Source organism: Pleurodeles waltl, chromosome 10 (genome assembly GCF_031143425.1).
Source record: "Pleurodeles waltl isolate 20211129_DDA chromosome 10, aPleWal1.hap1.20221129, whole genome shotgun sequence".
In the NCBI taxonomy this organism is placed as follows: domain Eukaryota; kingdom Metazoa; phylum Chordata; class Amphibia; order Caudata; family Salamandridae; genus Pleurodeles; species Pleurodeles waltl.
Genome location: NC_090449.1, coordinates 1,077,846,301 through 1,077,869,058, shown reverse-complemented (window position 1 = coordinate 1,077,869,058; position 22,758 = coordinate 1,077,846,301). Strand labels below are relative to the sequence as shown.

The 22,758-nt window shown below is 55.1% G+C and overlaps 1 protein-coding gene across 2 annotated transcripts in view; it reads right to left on the bottom strand.

Moving 5' to 3' along the window:
* FAAH2 (fatty acid amide hydrolase 2) overlaps positions 1 to 9,728 on the bottom strand; it is a 134,733-nt gene extending 125,005 nt beyond the window's left edge. Inside the window, exon 1 of one of the 2 annotated variants that reach the window (XM_069212158.1) lies at positions 9,369 to 9,728. In XM_069212158.1, coding sequence (XP_069068259.1) covers positions 9,369 to 9,572 — 204 coding nt within the window. In that variant the 5' untranslated portion in view covers positions 9,573 to 9,728. The remainder of the gene's footprint in view (positions 1 to 9,368) is intronic. The other variant, XM_069212159.1, reaches the window with a different exon arrangement.
* Between the last annotated feature and the right edge of the window lie 13,030 nt (positions 9,729 to 22,758).

The window sequence follows — 22,758 nt, the reverse complement described above, 5'->3', positions numbered from 1 at the left end:
GTGATGGCACTTGGGTGCAGGCTGCTATGGGTAGAGGGAATCTCTGCTGATGGCACTGGGCTGCAGGCTGCTATGGGTAGAGGAAAGCTCTGCTGGTGGCACTGGGCTGCAGGCAGTGAAGGGTAGAGGGAAGCCCTGGTGATGGCACTGGGGTGCAGGCTGCTATGGGTAGAGGGAAACTGTTGGTGGCACTGGGGTGTAGGCAGTAAGGAGTAGAGAGAACCCCTGCTGATGGCACTGGGGTGCAGGCAGTGAAGGGTAGAGGGAAGCTCTGGTGATGGCACTGGGGTGCATGTAGTGAAGGGTACAGGGAATCCCTGGTGATGGCACTGTGGTGCAGGCAGTGAGGGGTAGAGAGAAGCTCTGTTGATGGCAGTGGGGTGCAGGCAGTAAGGAGTAGAGGGAAGCCCTGGTGATGGCACTGGGGTGCAGGCAGTAAGGAGTAGAGGGAAGCCCTGGTGATGGCAGTGGGGTGCAGGCTGCTATGGGCACAGGGAAGCCCTGGTGATGGCACTGGGGAGCAGCCAGTGAAGGGTAGAGGGAAGCCCTGGTGATGGCACTGGGGTGCAGGCAGTGAAGGGTAGAGGGAAGCCCTGGTGATGGCACTGGGGTGCAGGCAGTGAGGGGTAGAGGGAAGCCCTGGTGATGGCACTAGGGTGAAGGGTAGAGGGAAGCCCTGGTGATGGCACTGGGGAGCAGCCAGTGAAGGGTAGAGGGAAGCCCTGGTGATGGCACTGGGGTGCAGGCAGTAAGGAGTAGAGGGAAGCCCTGGTGATGGCACTGGGGTGCAGGCAGTGAGGGGTAGAGGGAAGCCCTGGTGATGGCACTAGGGTGAAGGGTAGAAGGAAGCCCTGGTGATGGCACTGGGGTGCAGGCAGTAAGGAGTAGAGGGAAGCCCTGCTGATGGCACTGGGGTGCAGGCTGCTATGGGTAGAGGGAAGCCCTGGTGATGGCACTGGGGTGCAGCCTGCTATGGGCACAGAGAAGCCCTTGTGATGGCACTGGGGTGCAGGCAGTAAGGAGTAGAGGGAAGCCCTGGTGATGGCACTGGGGTGCAGGCAGTAAGGAGTAGAGGGAAGCCCTGCTGATGGCACTGGGGTGCAGGCTGCTATGGGCACAGGGAAGCCCTGGTGATGGCACTGGGGTGCAGGCTGCTATGGGCACAGGGAAGCCCTGGAGATGGCACTAGAGTGAGGGGGTAGAGGGAAGCCCTGGTGATGGCACTTGGGTGCAGGCTGCTATGGGTAGAGGGAATCTCTGCTGATGGCACTGGGCTGCAGGCTGCTATGGGTAGAGGAAAGCTCTGCTGGTGGCACTGGGCTGCAGGCAGTGAAGGGTAGAGGGAAGCCCTGGTGATGGCACTGGGGTGCAGGCTGCTATGGGTAGAGGGAAACTGTTGGTGGCACTGGGGTGTAGGCAGTAAGGAGTAGAGAGAAGCCCTGCTGATGGCACTGGGGTGCAGGCAGTGAAGGGTAGAGGGAAGCTCTGGTGAAGGCACTGGGGTGCATGTAGTGAAGGGTACAGGGAATCCCTGGTGATGGCACTGTGGTGCAGGCAGTGAGGGGTAGAGAGAAGCTCTGTTGATGGCAGTGGGGTGCAGGCAGTAAGGAGTAGAGGGAAGCCCTGGTGATGGCACTGGGGTGCAGGCAGTAAGGAGTAGAGGGAAGCCCTGGTGATGGCACTGGGGTGCGGGCTGCTATGGGCACAGGGAAGCCTTGCTGATGGCACTGGGGTGCAGGCTGCTATGGGTAGAGGGAAGCCCTGGTGATGGCACTGGGGTGCAGGCTGCTATGGGCACAGGGAAGCCCTGGTGATGGCACTGGGGTGCAGGCAGTGAAGGGTAGAGGGAAGCCCTGCTGATGGCACTGGGGTGCAGGCTGCTATGGGCACAGGGAAGCCCTGCTGATGGCACTGGGGTGCAGGCTGCTATGGGTAGAGGGAAGCCCTGGTGATGGCACTGGGGTGCAGGCTGCTATGGGCACAGGGAAGCCCTTGTGATGGCACTGGGGTGCAGGCAGTAAGGAGTAGAGGGAAGCCCTGGTGATGGCACTGGGGTGCAGGCAGTAAGGAGTAGAGGGAAGCCCTGCTGATGGCACTGGGGTGCAGGCTGCTATGGGCACAGGGAAGCCCTGGTGATGGCACTGGGGTGCAGGCTGCTATGGGCACAGGGAAGCCCTGGAGATAGCACTAGAGTGAGGGGGTAGAGGGAAGCCCTGGTGATGGCACTTGGGTGCAGGCTGCTATGGGTAGAGGGAATCTCTGCTGATGGCACTGGGCTGCAGGCTGCTATGGGTAGAGGAAAGCTCTGCTGGTGGCACTGGGCTGCAGGCAGTGAAGGGTAGAGGGAAGCCCTGGTGATGGCACTGGGGTGCAGGCTGCTATGGGTAGAGGGAAACTGTTGGTGGCACTGGGGTGTAGGCAGTAAGGAGTAGAGAGAAGCCCTGCTGATGGCACTGGGGTGCAGGCAGTGAAGGGTAGAGGGAAGCTCTGGTGATGGCACTGGGGTGCATGTAGTGAAGGGTACAGGGAATCCCTGGTGATGGCACTGTGGTGCAGGCAGTGAGGGGTAGAGAGAAGCTCTGTTGATGGCAGTGGGGTGCAGGCAGTAAGGAGTAGAGGGAAGCCCTGGTGATGGCACTGGGGTGCAGGCAGTAAGGAGTAGAGGGAAGCCCTGGTGATGGCAGTGGGGTGCAGGCTGCTATGGGCACAGGGAAGCCCTGGTGATGGCACTGGGGAGCAGCCAGTGAAGGGTAGAGGGAAGCCCTGGTGATGGCACTGGGGTGCAGGCAGTGAAGGGTAGAGGGAAGCCCTGGTGATGGCACTGGGGTGCAGGCAGTGAGGGGTAGAGGGAAGCCCTGGTGATGGCACTAGGGTGAAGGGTAGAGGGAAGCCCTGGTGATGGAACTGGGGAGCAGCCAGTGAAGGGTAGAGGGAAGCCCTGGTGATGGCACTGGGGTGCAGGCAGTAAGGAGTAGAGGGAAGCCCTGGTGATGGCACTGGGGTGCAGGCAGTGAGGGGTAGAGGGAAGCCCTGGTGATGGCACTAGGGTGAAGGGTAGAGGGAAGCCCTGGTGATGGCACTGGGGTGCAGGCAGTAAGGAGTAGAGGGAAGCCCTGCTGATGGCACTGGGGTGCAGGCTGCTATGGGTAGAGGGAAGCCCTGGTGATGGCACTGGGGTGCAGCCTGCTATGGGCACAGGGAAGCCCTTGTGATGGCACTGGGGTGCAGGCAGTAAGGAGTAGAGGGAAGCCCTGGTGATGGCACTGGGGTGCAGGCAGTAAGGAGTAGAGGGAAGCCCTGTTGATGGCACTGGGGTGCAGGCTGCTATGGGCACAGGGAAGCCCTGGTGATGGCACTGGGGTGCAGGCTGCTATGGGCACAGGGAAGCCCTGGAGATGGCACTAGAGTGAGGGGGTAGAGGGAAGCCCTGGTGATGGCACTTGGGTGCAGGCTGCTATGGGTAGAGGGAATCTCTGCTGATGGCACTGGGCTGCAGGCTGCTATGGGTAGAGGAAAGCTCTGCTGGTGGCACTGGGCTGCAGGCAGTGAAGGGTAGAGGGAAGCCCTGGTGATGGCACTGGGGTGCAGGCTGCTATGGGTAGAGGGAAACTGTTGGTGGCACTGGGGTGTAGGCAGTAAGGAGTAGAGAGAAGCCCTGCTGATGGCACTGGGGTGCAGGCAGTGAAGGGTAGAGGGAAGCTCTGGTGATGGCACTGGGGTGCATGTAGTGAAGGGTACAGGGAATCCCTGGTGATGGCACTGTGGTGCAGGCAGTGAGGGGTAGAGAGAAGTTCTGTTGATGGCAGTGGGGTGCAGGCAGTAAGGAGTAGAGGGAAGCCCTGGTGATGACACTGGGGTGCAGGCAGTAAGGAGTAGAGGGAAGCCCTGGTGATGGCAGTGGGGTGCAGGCTGCTATGGGCACAGGGAAGCCCTGGTGATGGCACTGGGGAGCAGCCAGTGAAGGGTAGAGGGAAGCCCTGGTGATGGCACTGGGGTGCAGGCAGTGAAGGGTAGAGGGAAGCCCTGGTGATGGCACTGGGGTGCAGGCAGTGAAGGGTAGAGGGAAGCCCTGGTGATGGCACTGGGGAGCAGCCAGTGAAGGGTAGAGGGAAGCCCTGGTGATGGCACTGGGGAGCAGCCAGTGAAGGGTAGAGGGAAGCCCTGGTGATGGCACTGGGGTGCAGGCAGTGAGGGGTAGAGGGAAGCCCTGGTGATGGCACTAGGGTGAAGGGTAGAGGGAAGCCCTGGTGATGGCACTGGGGTGCAGGCAGTAAGGAGTAGAGGGAAGCCCTGCTGATGGCACTGGGGTGCAGGCTGCTATGGGCACAGGGAAGCCCTGGTGATGGCACTGGGGAGCAGCCAGTGAAGGGTAGAGGGAAGCCCTGGTGATGGCACTGGGGTGCAGGCTGCTATGGGCACAGGGAAGCCCTGCTGATGGCACTGGGGTGCAGGCAGTGAGGGGTAGAGGGAAGCCCTGCTGATGACACTGGGGTGCAGGCTGCTATGGGCACAGGGAAGCCCTGCTGATGGCACTGGGGTGCAGGCTGCTATGGGCACGGGGAAGCCCTGGTGATGGCACTGGGGTGCAGGCAGTGAAGGGTAGAGGGAAGCCCTGCTGATGGCACTGGGGTGCAGGCTGCTATGGGCACAGGGAAGCCCTGCTGATGGCACTGGGGTGCAGGCTGCTATGGGCACAGGGAAGCCCTGGTGATGGCACTGGGATGCAGGCAGTGAGGGGTAGAGGGAAGACCTGGTGATGGCAGTGGGGTGCAGGCTGCTATGGGCACAGGGAAGCCCTGCTGATGGCACTGGGGTACAGGCAGTGAAGGGTAGAGGGAAGCCCTGCTGATGACACTGGGGTGCAGGCAGTGAGGGGTAGAGGGAAGCCCTGGTGATGGCACTGGGGTGCAGGCTGCTATGGGCATAGGGAAGCCCTGGTGATGGCACTGGGGTGCAGGCAGTAAGGAGTAGACGGAAGCCCTGGTGATGGCACTGGAGTGAGGGGTAGAGGGAAGCCCTGGTGATGGCACTGGGGTGCAGGCAGTGAAGGGTAGAGGGAAGCCCTGGTGATGGCACTGGGGTGCAGGCTGTTATGGGTAGAGGGAAGCTCTGATGATGGCACTAGTGTGAGGAGTAGAGGGGAGCTCTGATGACTACAGAGTGAAGGCTGCTATGGGTAGAGGGAAGCCCTGGTGATGGCACTGCGGTGCAGGCAGTGAAGGGTAGAGGGAAGCCCTGCTGATGGCACTGGGGTGCAGGCTGCTATGGGCACAGGGAAGCCCTGGTGATGGCACTGGGGTGCAGGCAGTGAGGGGTAGAGGGAAGACCTGGTGATGGCAGTGGGGTGCAGGCTGCTATGGGCACAGGGAAGCCCTGCTGATGGCACTGGGGTGCAGGCAGTGAAGGGTAGAGGGAAGCCCTGCTGATGACACTGGGGTGCAGGCAGTGAGGGGTGGAGGGAAGCCCTGGTGATGGCACTGGGGTGCAGGCTGCTATGGGCACAGGGAAGCCCTGGTGATGGCACTGGGGTGCAGGCAGTAAGGAGTGGACGGAAGCCCTGGTGATGGCACTGGAGTGAGGGGTAGAGGGAAGCCCTGGTGATGGCACTGGGGTGCAGGCAGTGAAGGGTAGAGGGAAGCCCTGGTGATGGCACTGGGGTGCAGGCTGCTATGGGTAGAGGGAAGCTCCGATGATGGCACTAGTGTGAGGAGTAGAGGGGAGCTCTGATGACTACAGAGTGAAGGCTGCTATGGGTAGAGGGAAGCCCTGGTGATGGCACTGCGGTGCAGGCAGTGAAGGGTAGAGGGAAGCCCTGGTGATGGCACTGGGGTGCAGGCTGCTATGGGCACAGGGAAGCCCTGCTGATGGCACTGGGGTGCAGGCTGCTATGGGCACAGGGAAGCCCTGGTGATGGCACTGGGATGCAGGCAGTGAGGAGTAGAGGGAAGACCTGGTGATGGCAGTGGGGTGCAGGCTGCTATGGGCACAGGGAAGCCCTGCTGATGGCACTGGGGTGCAGGCAGTGAAGGGTAGAGGGAAGCCCTGCTGATGACACTGGGGTGCAGGCAGTGAGGGGTAGAGGGAAGCCCTGGTGATGGCACTGGGGTGCAGGCTGCTATGGGCATAGGGAAGCCCTGGTGATGGCACTGGGGTGCAGGCAGTAAGGAGTAGACGGAAGCCCTGGTGATGGCACTGGAGTGAGGGGTAGAGGGAAGCCCTGGTGATGGCACTGGGGTGCAGGCAGTGAAGGGTAGAGGGAAGCCCTGGTGATGGCACTGGGGTGCAGGCTGCTATGGGTAGAGGGAAGCTCTGATGATGGCACTAGTGTGAGGAGTAGAGGGGAGCTCTGATGACTACAGAGTGAAGGCTGCTATGGGTAGAGGGAAGCCCTGGTGATGGCACTGCGGTGCAGGCAGTAAAGGGTAGAGGGAAGCCCTGCTGATGGCACTGGGGTGCAGGCTGCTATGGGCACAGGGAAGCCCTGGTGATGGCACTGGGGTGCAGGCAGTGAGGGGTAGAGGGAAGACCTGGTGATGGCAGTGGGGTGCAGGCTGCTATGGGCACAGGGAAGCCCTGCTGATGGCACTGGGGTGCAGGCAGTGAAGGGTAGAGGGAAGCCCTGCTGATGGCACTGGGGTGCAGGCTGCTATGGGCACAGGTAAGCCCTGCTGATGGCACTGGGGTGCAGGCAGTGAGGGGTAGAGGGAAGCCCTGGTGATGGCACTGGGGTGCAGGCAGTGAAGGGTAGAGGGAAGCCCTGCTGATGGCACTGGGGTGCAGGCTGCTATGGGCACAGGGAAGCCCTGGTGATGGCACTGGGGTGCAGGCAGTGAGGGGTAGAGGGAAGACCTGGTGATGGCAGTGGGGTGCAGGCTGCTATGGGCACAGGGAAGCCCTGCTGATGGCACTGGGGTGCAGGCAGTGAAGGGTAGAGGGAAGCCCTGCTGATGGCACTGGGGTGCAGGCTGCTATGGGCACAGGGAAGCCCTGGTGATGGCACTGGGGTGCAGGCAGTGAGGGGTAGAGGGAAGCCCTGGTGATGGCACTGGGGTGCAGGCAGTGAAGGGTAGAGGGAAGCCCTGCTGATGGCACTGGGGTGCAGGCAGTGAAGGGTAGAGGGAAGCCCTGCTGATGGCACTGGGGTGCAGGCAGTGAAGGGTAGAGGGAAGCCCTGGTGATGGCACTGGGGTGCAGGCAGTGAAGGGTAGAGGGAAGCCCTGCTGATGGCACTGGGGTGCAGGCAGTGAGGGGTAGAGGGAAGCCCTGGTGATGGCACTGGGGTGCAGGCAGTGAAGGGTAGAGGGAAGCCCTGCTGATGGCACTGGGGTGCAGGCTGCTATGGGCACAGGGAAGCCCTGGTGATGGCACTGGGGTGCAGGCAGTGAGGGGTAGAGGGAAGCCCTGGTGATGGCACTGGGGTGCAGGCAGTGAAGGGTAGAGGGAAGCCCTGCTGATGGCACTGGGGTGCAGGCAGTGAAGGGTAGAGGGAAGCCCTGCTGATGGCACTGGGGTGCAGGCAGTGAAGGGTAGAGGGAAGCCCTGCTGATGGCACTGGGGAGCAGCCAGTGAAGGGTAGAGGGAAGCCCTGGTGATGGCACTGGGGTGCAGGCAGTGAGGGGTAGAGGGAAGCCCTGGTGATGGCACTGGGGTGCAGGCAGTGAGGGGTAGAGGGAAGCCCTGGTGATGGCACTGGGGTGCAGGCAGTGAGGGGTAGAGGGAAGCCCTGGTGATGGCACTGGGGTGCAGGCAGTGAGGGGTAGAGGGAAGCCCTGGTGATGGCACTGGGGTGCAGGCAGTGAAGGGTAGAGGGAAGCCCTGCTGATGGCACTGGGGTGCAGGCTGCTATGGGCACAGGGAAGCCCTGGTGATGGCACTGGGGTGCAGGCAGTGAGGGGTAGAGGGAAGCCCTGGTGATGGCACTGGGGTGCAGGCAGTGAAGGGTAGAGGGAAGCCCTGCTGATGGCACTGGGGTGCAGGCAGTGAAGGGTAGAGGGAAGCCCTGCTGATGGCACTGGGGTGCAGGCAGTGAAGGGTAGAGGGAAGCCCTGCTGATGGCACTGGGGAGCAGCCAGTGAAGGGTAGAGGGAAGCCCTGGTGATGGCACTGGGGTGCAGGCAGTGAGGGGTAGAGGGAAGCCCTGGTGATGGCACTGGGGTGCAGGCAGTGAGGGGTAGAGGGAAGCCCTGGTGATGGCACTGGGGTGCAGGCAGTGAGGGGTAGAGGGAAGCCCTGGTGATGGCACTGGGGTGCAGGCAGTGAGGGGTAGAGGGAAGCCCTGGTGATGGCACTGGGGTGCAGGCAGTGAAGGGTAGAGGGAAGCCCTGCTGATGGCACTGGGGTGCAGGCTGCTATGGGCACAGGGAAGCCCTGGTGATGGCACTGGGGTGCAGGCAGTGAGGGGTAGAGGGAAGCCCTGGTGATGGCACTGGGGTGCAGGCAGTGAAGGGTAGAGGGAAGCCCTGCTGATGGCACTGGGGTGCAGGCAGTGAAGGGTAGAGGGAAGCCCTGCTGATGGCACTGGGGTGCAGGCAGTGAAGGGTAGAGGGAAGCCCTGCTGATGGCACTGGGGAGCAGCCAGTGAAGGGTAGAGGGAAGCCCTGGTGATGGCACTGGGGTGCAGGCAGTGAGGGGTAGAGGGAAGCCCTGGTGATGGCACTGGGGTGCAGGCAGTGAGGGGTAGAGGGAAGCCCTGGTGATGGCACTGGGGTGCAGGCAGTGAGGGGTAGAGGGAAGCCCTGGTGATGGCACTGGGGTGCAGGCAGTGAGGGGTAGAGGGAAGCCCTGGTGATGGCACTGGGGTGCAGGCAGTGAAGGGTAGAGGGAAGCCCTGCTGATGGCACTGGGGTGCAGGCTGCTATGGGCACAGGGAAGCCCTGCTGATGGTACTGGGGAGCAGCCAGTGAAGGGTAGAGGGAAGCCCTGGTGATGGCACTGGGGAGCAGCCAGTGAAGGGTAGAGGGAAGCCATGGTGATGGCACTGGGGTGCAGGCAGTGAAGGGTAGAGGGAAGCCCTGGTGCTAGGAGCAGACTGAGGGCACTGAGGGGCAGTCAGTGCTGTCAGAGGTCAGGGGTGAATCCCTTTTCCCAGAAGCAGCGCCCGTCCTTCAAGAGAAGCCATGCACCCCTCATTCTCAGCAGTCACAGGACCCCACAATGAACCAGGAAGCGGGGTGTGTGTTGTGGCTGCTGGTGGGTCCCATCCCTGCCACAGGAGGCCCACAAACTACAACTCCCAGAGTCCCCGCTCGTCACGTGACGCGCAGGCCGGGTCCACGTGACCATCACGGCCGGGGTGCGTCCGTTGCACATAAGGAAACTCGTCTTTGGGGGTCCTTCCGCTAAAACCCCCCCCGGACTTTAGCCCATACCTGCCCGCGCCGGATCCGCCGGGCCAGCTCCACCCCCGGCAGTAGGAGCAGTGGTTCGGTCGGGGGCTCCACAGTCAATGGTCCGCCCCCGCGACCCCCAAACGTCGCTGAGAAGCGCGCGACCAGGGCGAAGAGCGCGAGCAGAACGCGCGAGAGCGCGCGCAGCAGCAGCGCCAGGCAGCGCTCCAGGTGGGACAGAGTCATGGCGTGAGCTGGCCTAGGACTGACTGACGGACAGGGTGTGGGCTGCGGCCGCGAGGGACAGTCGGGGCGGGGATGCCGGCTCTGCGCACGCCCAGCACAAGCTCGACTACCGCCGCCATTTTCGTCGAGAGCCCGGGTGTTGTGCCTGACCCCAACATGTCCGCTCTGCGACGCTGAGGATAACCAGCGCGCGAGCCCAGCGCGGCCATCTTGGGTGAGGATCGAGGCTGGTGGTCGGGACAAGACCACCTGAGCATCTGAAGACCTCTACCGGGACGCCGAGCTGTCACCCTGCTTGTCTGTGACCCTTCCATGTGTGCAGTATGAGTATGTGAACAGTGTATGTCAGCAACAGCCCTGTGTGTGACTTGTTTATGTGTGACCTTTCCATGTTTGCAGTATCCCTAGGTGTGACCTTTCCATGTTTGCAGTATCCCTAGGTGTGACCTTTCCATGTTTGCAGGATCCCTAGGTGTGACCTTTCCATGTTTGCAGTATCCTTAGGTGTGACCTTTCCATGTTTGCAAGATCCCTAGGTGTGACCTTTCCATGTTTGCAAGATCCCTAGGTGTGACCTTTCCATGTTTGCAAGATCCCTAGGTGTGACCTTTCCATGTTTGCAGTATCCCTAGGTGTGACCTTTCCATGTTTGCAGTATCCCTAGGTGTGACCTTTCCATGTTTGCAATATCCCTAGGTGTGACCTTTCCATGTTTGCAGTATCCCTAGGTGTGACCTTTCCATGTTTGCAATATCCCTAGGTGTGACCTTTCCATGTTTGCAAGATCCCTAGGTGTGACCTTTCCATGTTTGCAATATCCCTAGGTGTGACCTTTCCATGTTTGCAATATCCCTAGGTGTGACCTTTCCATGTTTGCAATATCCCTAGGTGTGACCTTTCCATGTTTGCAATATCCCTAGGTGTGACCTTTCCATGTTTGTAAGATCCCTAGGTGTGACCTTTCCATGTTTGTAAGATCCCTAGGTGTGACCTTTCCATGTTTGCAATATCCCTAGGTGTGACCTTTCCATGTTTGCAATATCCCTAGGTGTGACCTTACCATGTTTGTAAGATCCCTGTATGTAACATTTCCATGTTTGCAAGATCCTTCACAAACAATCAATCAAGGATTTTGCAAAGCACAGCAAATCACCCATGAGGGCCTAAAGGCGCTGGAGGTGATTACTGTTTGGTGGTGATCTGTTCATTCTAACAGCCAGGTCTTGAGTTCTTTCCTGATTTGCTGGGAAAATGAGACCGACCTGAGGTGCAGAGGGAGGCCGTTTCAAGCTTTGGCCACCAGGTGTGAGAAGGGGGTCCTGAGCTGTTGCATCAGCAGTATGGTGGGTGTCTGTGAGGAAGAGGGCGGTGAATCATAGGTTTCTCGTTGGTTGGAGGAAGGTTGTGCATTTGTTGATGTATGCTGCTCCTTCGTTGTGCTGGGCTTTGTATGCATAGGTCAACATCTGGAATTGGCACCTCTTCGGGTAGGTTTTTGAGGTGGGGAATGATGTGGGTATGTCTGTGGAGGTCAAGGATGAGTTTTGCTGCTGAGCTTTGTATTGTCTGTAGTCTCTTCAGGAGGCATGTAATGATTTGTACATAGTGTATGTTCCTGTAGTCCAGCCTGCTGATAAGGGCCTGCATGATGGTCCTTCTGGTGTTGAATGGGAGCCATCTGAAGATCTTGCGGAGCATGCATAGGCTGTGGAAGAGACTGTGTTTACCTGTTTCTTCATAAATAGCTTGTTGTCCAGGATGAGGCTGTGGTCTGTCAGGTAGGGGATGGGCAAAGTTCCATAGGACACTCTGCACCATTTCATGGAGAGGTGTTGTTCCCAATGAGGACGACTTCTGTATTCTGTGTTGAGCTTGAGACAGTTGTTCTTCATACATCTGTGGAAGTTGGCTCTGGTGGTGGAGGGGTCTTCTGACGGCGAGAGGATGAGCTGGGTGTAGGAGATGTTGAGTCAGTGCAATCTGGCACTGCTTGTTTGGGGGGAGGGGGGCAACTGTCATGTATGTGTTGAAGAGGGTGGGGCTTAGGGACGAACCTTGTGGGACATTGCAGATGATCTCCTTGGGTTCCGAGGTGAACAGTGGGAGACTAATTCTCTGGGTGCTTCCAGTGAGGAACAAGGTGAGCCATTTGAGGGTGCCTCCCTGGATTCCAATACAGTGGAGTGTGTTTATCAAAATATGATGGGAGATGGTTCCATGTTTGTGGCATGCCTATGTGTGACATTTGCATGTCTTAAGTGTGATACCTGGAGTGACACTTCATCACAAGTTTGTTTGTTTATTTATTATTACTATTTTTTTTTTACTAGACGGAGAAGCGCAACCATAGCTGTGCAACATAGTGCCCTCAGCACCGCATTACTGCTTCCAGGCAGTGCCAGCAGCATTCCCACAACTGTATGCTGACATGGAGAAAAAGCTCCAAAGCTGTACATTACCATTTCCATGTTTGAGGACCTTATCCATGCCACAACTTTCCTTTGCACTAACTGGTGTCCTGCATTAGTAGTAAAAATTAAAATAAACACTACATACACCAAAATGAAAATTCAAAGTCTGGTCACAGAACTTGCACATGAAATCAGAGCACTTCAGAGTACAATGCGGCCTGTCTTGCACCAGGACGTCTGTGCCAGAACTGGTGGCAATCCTGCATTCCATCAGATGAGGGAGCAATCTGTCACCCATCCTCCAGATCGATGAATCACCCCTTCTTCCCAGGTACTTCGCCCACCATCCCCTGCACGCCTTCGAAGCAATGATTGCTTTGCTCCAGATTCATGCAGAATTCACTCATTGAAGTCTCCCCTCTCTTTAGGCTCCTGCAGAAGGACTCTCTCTTGTCACTATAGGACCCCCACAGGGACACTCCCTCCCAAACGCATCTACTGCAGGACTGCTCTCTCTTTCCTCCCTCCATGATCCGGTAGCATTCCCTCCTTTGATGCTCTTATTGAGTCCCCTTACTCCCTCTTACCTTCTCTCCCCCCCCCCCCCAATGTTCCTCCATGCTCCTAGAGTGCACCAATACTTCTATCAGTCTAGTCCACATCTTGATTTTCCCAGGATGCACCAACATTCACTGTTTCTGCAGTATTTTCTCTGCTGTTATGGGTGCCTCCCTCCATGTGCAAGGGGTGTGGGAAACCAGCCCCAGATATTCCCAGTGGTTGACGGGGTCCCAGAAGAGGAGGCCCCTGAGCCAACTGGGGAGGATATTGCCGACCTGGGTAACCTGTCTGAGCTTGCTGGCTGGCAAGTGCAGGGCAGGCCAACCAGGGAGGAGTTCTGCAAAAGCACAGAAGGAGTGCCCCACTCTTGAGGGTCTGAGGCAACAGGCCTCAGCCCAAGCAGCAGGTGAAGCCTCTGGCGTTCACCACATATATTGGGAGAATTATCTCCTTTACAGTGAGCCTAAGGTACCGGCCACTGGGGCAGCACGTGTGCTGGTGGTCCCCTCCGTGCTACTGGGCCTTCCTACTAGGCCTGGTGTAAAGAAATGGCTCCCTGTTGCAGTTACCCCCCACTTTTTGCCTGATACTGATGCTGACTTGACTGAGAAGTGTGCTGGGACCCTGCTAACCAGGCCCCAGCACCAGTGTTCTTTCACCTAAAATGTACCATTGTTTCCACAATTGGCACAACCCTGGCACCTAGGTAAGTCCCTTGTAACTGGTACCCCTGGTACCAAGGGCCCTGATGCCAGGGAAGGTCTCTAAGGGCTGCAGCATGTCTTATGCCACCCTAGGGACCCCTCACTCAGCACAGACACACTGCTTGCCAGCTTGTGTGTGCTGATGGGGAGAAAATGACTAAGTCGACATGGCACTCCCCTCAGGGTGCCATGCCAACCTCCCACTGCCTGTGGCATAGGTAAGTCACCCCTCTAGTAGGCCTTACAGCCCTAAGGCAGGGTGCACTATACCACAGGTGAGGGCATATGTGCATGACCACTATGCCCCTACAGTGTCTAAGCAAAACCTTAGACATTGTAAGTGCAGGGTAGCCATAAGAGTATATGGGCTGGGAGTCTGTCAAAAACGAACTCCACAGCTCCATAATGGCTACACTGAATCCTGGGAAGTTTAGTATCAAACTTCTCAGAATAATAAACCCACACTGATGCCAGTGTTGGATTTATTAAAAAATGCACACAGAGGGCATCTTAGAGATACCCCCTGTATTTTACCCAATTGTTCAGTGCAGGACTGACTGGTCTGTGCCAGCCTGCTGCTGAGAGACGAGTGTTTGACCCCATGCGGTGAGAGCCTTTGTGCTCTCTGAGGACAGAAACAAAGCCTGCTCTGGGTGGAGGTGCTTCACACCTCCCCCCTGCAGGAACTGTAACACCTAGCAGTGAGCTTCAAAGGCTCAAGCTTCATGTTACAATGCCCCAGGGCACTCCAGCTAGTGGAGATGCCCGCCTCCTGGACCCAGCCCCCACTTTTGGCGGCAAGTCCAGGAGAGATAATGAGGAAAAACAAGGAGGAGTCACTGGCCAGTCAGGACAGCCCCTAAGGTGTCCTGAGCTGAGGTGCCTCTGACTTTTAGAAATCCTCCATCTTGAAGAAGGAGGAATCCCCCAATAGGGATAGGAATGTGACCCCCTCCCCTTGGGAGGAGGCACAAAGAGGGTGTACCCACCCTCAGGGCTAGTAGCCATTGGCTACTAACCCCCCAGACCTAAACACGCCCTTAAATTTAGTATTTAAGGGCTTCCCTGAACCTAAGAATTTAGATTCCTGCAACTACAAGAAGAAGGACTGCCTAGCTGAAAACCCCTGCAGAGGAAGACCAGAAGACAACCACTGCCTTGGCTCCAGAAACTCACCGGCCTGTCTCCTGCCTTCCAAAGAACTCTGCTCCAGCGACGCCTTCCAAAGGGACCAGCGACCTCTGAATCCTCTGAGGACTGCCCTGCTTCGACGACGACAAGAAACTCCCGAGGACAGCGGACCTGCTCCAAAAAGACTGCAACTTTATCCAAAGGAGCAGCTTTAAAGAACCCTGCAATCTCCCCGCAAGAAGCGTGAGACTTGCAACACTGCACCCGGCGACCCCGCCTCGGCTGGTGGAGAACCAACACCTCAGGGAGGACCCCCGGACTACTCTACGACTGTGAGTACCAAAACCTGTCCCCCCTGAGCCCCCACAGCGCCGCCTGCAGAGGGAATCCCGAGGCTTCCCCTGACCGCGACTCTCTGAAACCTAAGTCCCGACGCCTGGAAAGGACCCTGCACCCGCAGCCCCCAGGACCTGGAGGACCGGACTTTCACTGCAGAAGTGACCCCCAGGAGTCCCTCTCCCTTGCCCAAGTGGAGGTTTCCCCGAGGAAGCCCCCCTTGCCTGCCTGCAGCGCAGAAGAGATCCCTTGATCTCTCATTGACTTCCATTGCGAACCCAACGCTTGTTCTAACACTGCACCCGGCCGCCCCCGCGCCGCTGAGGGTGAAATTTCTGTGTGGGCTTGTGTCCCCCCCGGTGCCCTACAAAACCCCCCTGGTCTGCCCTCCGAAGACACGGGTACTTACCTGCTGGCAGACTGGAACCGGGGCACCCCCTTCTCTCCATTGAAGCCTATGCGTTTTGGGCACCACTTTGAACTCTGCACCTGACCGGCCCTGAGCTGCTGGTGTGGTAACTTTGGGGTTGCTCTGAACCCCCAACGGTGGGCTACCTTGGACCAAGAACTGAACCTTGTAAGTGTCTTACTTACCTGGTAAAACTAACAAAAACTTACCTCCCCCAGGAACTGTGAAAATTGCACTAAGTGTCCACTTTTAAAATAGCTATTTGTGAATAACTTGAAAAGTATACATGCAATTGAAATGATTCAAAGTTCCTAATGTACTTACCTGCAATACCTTTCAAACAAGATATTACATGTTAAATTTGAACCTGTGGTTCTTAAAATAAACTAAGAAAATATATTTTTCTATAACAAAACCTATTGGCTGGATTTGTCTCCGAGTGTGTGTACCTCATTTATTGTCTATGTGTATGTACAACAAATGCTTAACACTACTCCTTGGATAAGCCTACTGCTCGACCACACTACCACAAAATAGAGCATTAGTATTATCTCTTTTTACCACTATTTTACCTCTAAGGGGAACCCTTGGACTCTGTGCATGCTATTCCTTACTTTGAAATAGCACATACAGAGCCAACTTCCTACATTGGTGGATCAGCGGTGGGGTACAAGACTTTGCATTTGCTGGACTACTCAGCCAATACCTGATCACACGACAAATTCCAAAATTGTCATTAGAAATTGATTTTTGCAATTTGAAAAGTTTTCTAAATTCTTAAAAGTCCTGCTAGGGCCTTGTGTTAGTCCCTGTTAGCATTTTCTCTTAGAGTTAAAAGTTTGGTAAAAGTTTGAATTAGATTCTAGAACTAGTTTTAGTTTCTTAAAAAGTATTCCAACTTTTGAAGCATAATGTCTAATACAGATGTGAATGTGGTGGAACTCGACACCACACCTTACCTCCATCTACAGATGAGAGAGCTAAGGTCACTCTGTAAACTAAAGAAAATAGCAATGGGCTCCAGACCTTCCAAACTACAGCTCCAGGAGCTGTTGGCAGAGTTTGAAAGAGCCAACCCCTCTGAGGATGGCAACACAGAGGATGATGATAGTGACTTGGAGGGTGATTCCCCCCCCACCAGTCCTACCTAGGGAGAACAGGGCTTCTCAAGCCCTGACTCCACAAATAATAGTCAGAGATGCTGGTTCCCTCACAGGAGGGACCAACAACTCTGAAATCACTGAGGATAACTCCAGTGAAGAGGACATCCAGTTAGCCAGGATGGCCAAAAGATTGGCTTTGGAAAGACAGATCCTAGCCATAGAAAGGGAAAGACAAGAGATGGGCCTAGGACCCATCAATGGTGGCAGCAACATAAATAGGGTCAGAGATTCTCCGGACATGTTGAAAATCCCCAAAGGGATTGTAACTAAATATGAAGATGGTGATGACATCACCAAATGGTTCACAGCTTTTGAGAGGGCTTGTGAAACCAGAAAAGTGAACAAATCTCACTGGGGTGCTCTCCTTTGGGAAATGTTCACAGGAAAGTGTAGGGATAGACTCCTCACACTCTCTAAAAAAGATGCAGAATCTTATGACCTCATGAAGGGTACCCTGATTGAGGGCTTTGGATTCTCCACTGAGGAGTATAGAATTAGATTCAGGGGGGCTCAAAAATCCTCGAGCCAGACCTGGGTTGATTATGTTGACTACTCAGTAAAAACACTGGATGGTTGGGTAACTGGAAATTAAGTGTATGACTATGTTGGGCTTTATAATTTGTTTATGAAAGAACACATTTTAAGTAACTGCTTCAATGAAAAGTTGCATCAGTATCTGGTAGACCTAGGTCCAATTTCTCCCCAAGAATTGGGAAAGAAGGCAGACCACTGGGTCAAGACTAGGGTAACCAAAACTTCCACTGGGGGTGACCAAAAGAAAGGGGTTACAAAGCCTCCCCAGGAGAAAGTGGGTGACACTAGAAACAAAGAAAAAGAGTCCCCTGTAGGCCCCCAAAAACCAGACCAGGTGGGTGGGCCCAGAGACACAACCCAAAACAAAGGTGGGTACCAGGGTAAGAGCTGGGATGCCACTAAGGCATGGTGCCATAACTGTAAACAGACAGGGCACCACACCAAGGACACTTCTTGTCCCAAAAACAAACCCCCTAGCAAAATCCCAGGGGTGACCAGTGTAGCCATTGGGGATGACTCCTCAGATGAGGAGGTCTTCATAGCCTTCAACTGGAAAAAGGGCCCAACAGGTGAGTTGGAGATTCCAGAGGGAAGTAGACACTTCCACCACCTACTGGTGAATGGAATCCCAGCCACTGCCCTGAGAGACACTTGTGCCAGTCACACTATTGTGCAGGACAGGCTGGTGTTCTCAAACCAGTACATCCCAGGTGAGATGGCCAGAGTAAGAGTTAGCCCAGACAGGGTCACTGATAGGCCTGTGGCTTTTGTGCCCATAGAAGTGGGTGGCACTTTTAGCTGGAGAAGGGTGGTAGTCAGTACAGACCTCCCCCTTGATTGTCTCCTTGGAAATGACTACCCAGAGGTTAGTCAGAGCCCAAGAGAGGAACTGGTCCAGTGCCAGTCCTCTCCCAAGGATTCTGGAGTGCCTGCCTCTGCAGTAAATGCAAGTAGGCCCCAGAAGAAAAATAAAAGGAAACCGAGTAGGAAAGGTGGACAACCTTTAGCCAAGGTTCCAGCAAGCCAAGGAGATTCTGCTCCAGTAGAGGAGAACTCCAAAAGTGGCTCTGATAAAGTCCAACCTGACCCACAAGAAGTCCTGGCTAGTCAGGCAACTGTTAAGCCTGAGTGGGTGGCTCCTCAGCTAACAGAAGAAAGAGTGGAAGAAGGGTGCTTACTACAAGATGTGGTAACCCCCCACTCTAATACAGCAGACAGGCACCCTGAACCCAAAGAAGCCTGTAACTTAGCCCCTTCCCTTGTAGGTGAAGAGCTAAAGGTGTGGTTCTGGGCACTGACAGCTGTCAGTGGCCTCTGCTGGGTGTTAGCCTTTATGGCTGCACTATCCTTGGCATGGTGGTCTGACCCCATGCCAAATAACAAGTTAGGCCCCCTGACCCTGTTGGTCATGGTGGGGTTAATCCAGCTCTGGGTAACCTCTTTGGGTAAGCTAGGGGTGACCCTGGCTAAGATAAGATTAGCAGAGGTGGATACCTCTAACCCCAAAATAGAGAGAATGGGTGAAGACATAAAAAGCACAGACAAGAGGCAGTTCAGACTAGGTCCTATCACTGTGGAAGTGGGTCAGTTCCCCAGAGGGAATGACCTGAACAGGAGGATGTAAGGCAGAGTAGGCCCTGCAACAAACCAGCCTATTTCCTCTACTCTTCCTCGCCTGACAGACTAGGAAGACTCTCCCAGCTTTGGCTGAGTCTCCTGGCCTGTGGGCTGGGGGGGGGCTTGTGTAAAGAAATGGCTCCCTGTTGCAGTTACCCCCCACTTTTTGCCTGATGCTGACTTGACTGAGAAGTGTGCTGGGACCCTGCTAACCAGGCCCCAGCACCAGTGTTCTTTCACCTAAAATGTACCATTGTTTCCACAATTGGCACAACCCTGGCACCTAGGTAAGTCCCTTGTAACTGGTACCCCTGGTACCAAGGGCCCTGATGCCAGGGAAGGTCTCTAAGGGCTGCAGCATGTCTTATGCCACCCTAGGGACCCCTCACTCAGCACAGACACACTGCTTGCCAGCTTGTGTGTGCTGATGGGGAGAAAATGACTAAGTCGACATGGCACTCCCCTCAGGGTGCCATGCCAACCTCCCACTGCCTGTGGCATAGGTAAGTCACCCCTCTAGTAGGCCTTACAGCCCTAAGGCAGGGTGCACTATACCACAGGTGAGGGCATATGTGCATGAGCACTATGCCCCTACAGTGTCTAAGCAAAACCTTAGACATTGTAAGTGCAGGGTAGCCATAAGAGTATATGGGCTGGGAGTCTGTCAAAAACGAACTCCACAGCTCCATAATGGCTACACTGAATACTGGGAAGTTTAGTATCAAACTTCTCAGAATAATAAACCCACACTGATGCCAGTGTTGGATTTATTAAAAAATGCACACAGAGGGCATCTTAGAGATACCCCCTGTATTTTACCCAATTGTTCAGTGCAGGACTGACTGGTCTGTGCCAGCCTGCTGCTGAGAGACGAGTGTCTGACCTCATGCGGTGAGAGCCTTTGTGCTCTCTGAGGACAGAAACAAAGCCTGCTCTGGGTGGAGGTGCTTCACACTCCCCCCTGCAGGAACTGTAACACCTAGCAGTGAGCTTCAAAGGCTCAAGCTTCGTGTTACAATGCCGCAGGGCACTCCAGCTAGTGGAGATGCCCGCCTCCTGGACCCAGCCCCCACTTTTGGCGGCAAGTCCAGGAGAGATAATGAGAAAAACAAGGAGGAGTCACTGGCCAGTCAGGACAGCCCCTAAGGTGTCCTGAGCTGAGGTGCCTCTGACTTTTAGAAATCCTCCATCTTGAAGAAGGAGGATTCCCCCAATAGGGATAGGAATGTGACCCCCTCCCCTTGGGAGGAGGCACAAAGAGGGTGTACCCACCCTCAGGGCTAGTAGCCATTGGCTACTAACCCCCCAGACCTAAACACGCCCTTAAATTTAGTATTTAAGGGCTTCCCTGAACCTAAGAATTTAGATTCCTGCAACTACAAGAAGAAGGACTGCCTAGCTGAAAACCCCTGCAGAGGAAGACCAGAAGACAACCACTGCCTTGGCTCCAGAAACTCACCGGCCTGTCTCCTGCCTTCCAAAGAACTCTGCTCCAGCGACGCCTTCCAAAGGGACCAGCGACCTCTGAATCCTCTGAGGACTGCCCTGCTTCGACGACGACAAGAAACTCCCGAGGACAGCGGACCTGCTCCAAAAAGACTGCAACTTTATCCAAAGGAGCAGCTTTAAAGAACCCTGCAATCTCCCCGCAAGAAGCGTGAGACTTGCAACACTGCACCCGGCGACCCTGACTCGGCTGGTGGAGAACCAACACCTCAGGGAGGACCCCCGGACTACTCTACGACTGAGTACCAAAACCTGTCCCCCCTGAGCCCCCACAGCGCCGCCTGCAGAGGGAATCCCGAGGCTTCCCCTGACCGCGACTCTCTGAAACCTAAGTCCCGACGCCTGGAAAGGACCCTGCACCCGCAGCCCCCAGGACCTGGAGGACCGGACTTTCACTGCAGAAGTGACCCCCAGGAGTCCCTCTCCCTTGCCCAAGTGGAGGTTTCCCAGAGGAAGCCCCCCTTGCCTGCCTGCAGCGCGGAAGAGATCCCTTGATCTCTCATTGACTTCCATTGCGAACCCGATGCTTGTTCTAACACTGCACCCGGCCGCCCCCGCGCCGCTGAGGGTGAAATTTCTGTGTGGGCTTGTGTCCCCCCCGGTGCCCTACAAAACCCCCCTGGTCTGCCCTCCGAAGACGCGGGTACTTACCTCCTGGCAGACTGGAACCGGGGCACCCCCTTCTCTCCATTGAAGCCTATGCGTTTTGGGCACCACTTTGAACTCTGCACCTGACCGGCCCTGAGCTGCTGGTGTGGTAACTTTGGGGTTGCTCTGAACCCCCAACGGTGGGCTACCTTGGACCAAGAACTGAACCTTGTAAGTGTCTTACTTACCTGGTAAAACTAACAAAAACTTACCTCCCCCAGGAACTGTGAAAATTGCACTAAGTGTCCACTTTTAAAATAGCTATTTGTGAATAACTTGAAAAGTATACATGCAATTGAAATGATTCAAAGTTCCTAATGTACTTACTTGCAAAACCTTTCAAACAAGATATTACATGTTAAATTTGAACCTGTGGTTCTTAAAATAAACTAAGAAAATATATTTTTCTATAACAAAACCTATTGGCTGGATTTGTCTCCGAGTGTGTGTACCTCATTTATTGTCTATGTGTATGTACAACAAATGCTTAACACTACTCCTTGGATAAGCCTACTGCTCGACCACACTACCACAAAATAGAGCATTAGTATTATCTCTTTTTACCACTATTTTACCTCTAAGGGGAACCCTTGGACTCTGTGCATGCTATTCCTTACTTTGAAATAGCACATACAGAGCCAACTTCCTACACCTGGCTCACAAAATCTCCCTGGCAGGACATTTGCAGCAAAACTAGACCTTTCCCGGCTTGTCACCCACTTCCATTAGCCTAGAATGAGGGTAGCCTCTGATAATTTCTGTAGGGGCTGCCGAACCTGCCAGGCTAGTGGGAAGACAGGGAAAAGGCTTAAGGCCCTCCTGATCCTACTCCCCATCATTGGCACCCTCTTTGAAAGGGTGGGCATCGAAGTCATTGGTCCCTTGGACCCCAAAACCGCCCTAGGCAACAGGTTTATCCTGGTTTGGTGGACCATGCCACCTGCTACCCAGAGGCAATCCCTCTGAGGACAGTGACTGCACCAGTGGTAACCAGAGCTTTGATGGGGATATTTACCCGTGTGGGGTTCTCAAAGGAGGTTGTGTCTGACAGAGGCACAAACTTCATGTCAGCATACATGAAGTCCATGTTGGATGTGTGGGGTAACCTACCGGTTTACCACCCCTTACCATCCTCAAACCAATGGGCTTGTTGAAAGATTCAACAAGACCCTGAAAGGAATGATCACTGGCCTACCTGAGGCCATGAGGCTTAAATGGGACGTCCTCTTGCCATGCCTTCTCTTTGCTTATAGGGAGATGCCCCAGAAAGGGGTAGGGTTCAGCCCCTTTGAATTTCTCTATGGTCCCTTGTGTAGAAAATTATCGACACATTGTCTGTGTGAGGCCGGAGAAACAGACGCACACCTCCCCGTTTTCCACGCATATCATCCTCTGCGGTCCCTTGCAGAGAATTTGAACGCACACCAGGTACTTTGTGCTTGCAAGAGACACTTGTTGCTTTTTAAAGACTTTTTATCATCCTCTGAAGTGATATTTTAACTTGTACTTATCAAATCTTGATCGTTTTGACCTGCACTTAATCAGATAAACATTATATATTTTTCTAAACACTGTGTGGTGTATTTTTGTGGTGTTATACTGTGTTATTGCATATTTATTGCACAAATACTTTACACATTGCCTTCTAGTTTAAGCCTGACTGCTCAGTGCAAAGCTCCCAGAGGGTGGGCACAGGATACTTTGGATTCTTTGTGACTTACCCTGACTAGAGTGAGGGTCCTTGCTTGGACAGGGAGTAACCTGACTGCCAACCAAAGACCCTGCATCCTTTCGATCCTTCAGGCTCCTGCATCCTGAACAGTGCACTTTTCTCTTCCCATCCTTCAGGCTCCTGCATCCTGAACGAGAGCACTTTTCTTTTCCCATCCTCCAGGCCCCTGCATCCTGAACAGTGCACTTTTCCTTTCCCATCCTTCAGGCTTCTGCCTCCTGAACAGTGCACTTTTCCCTTCCTGACTATTGCAGAACTTATTTCCACCCTTGTTAGGAGGGTGTGTTGCCTCTGTAGCTCTCAGTGCTTTGGTAACAAAGTTTCGCTTATTCGGAGTTGCTCACTGCCACGCTTTTGTGGCATCTCCGACACCCATCCTTTCCACACACAGGCCTGCACTTCCTACCATTAAAAGTTTGCTAACTGTTATCGGA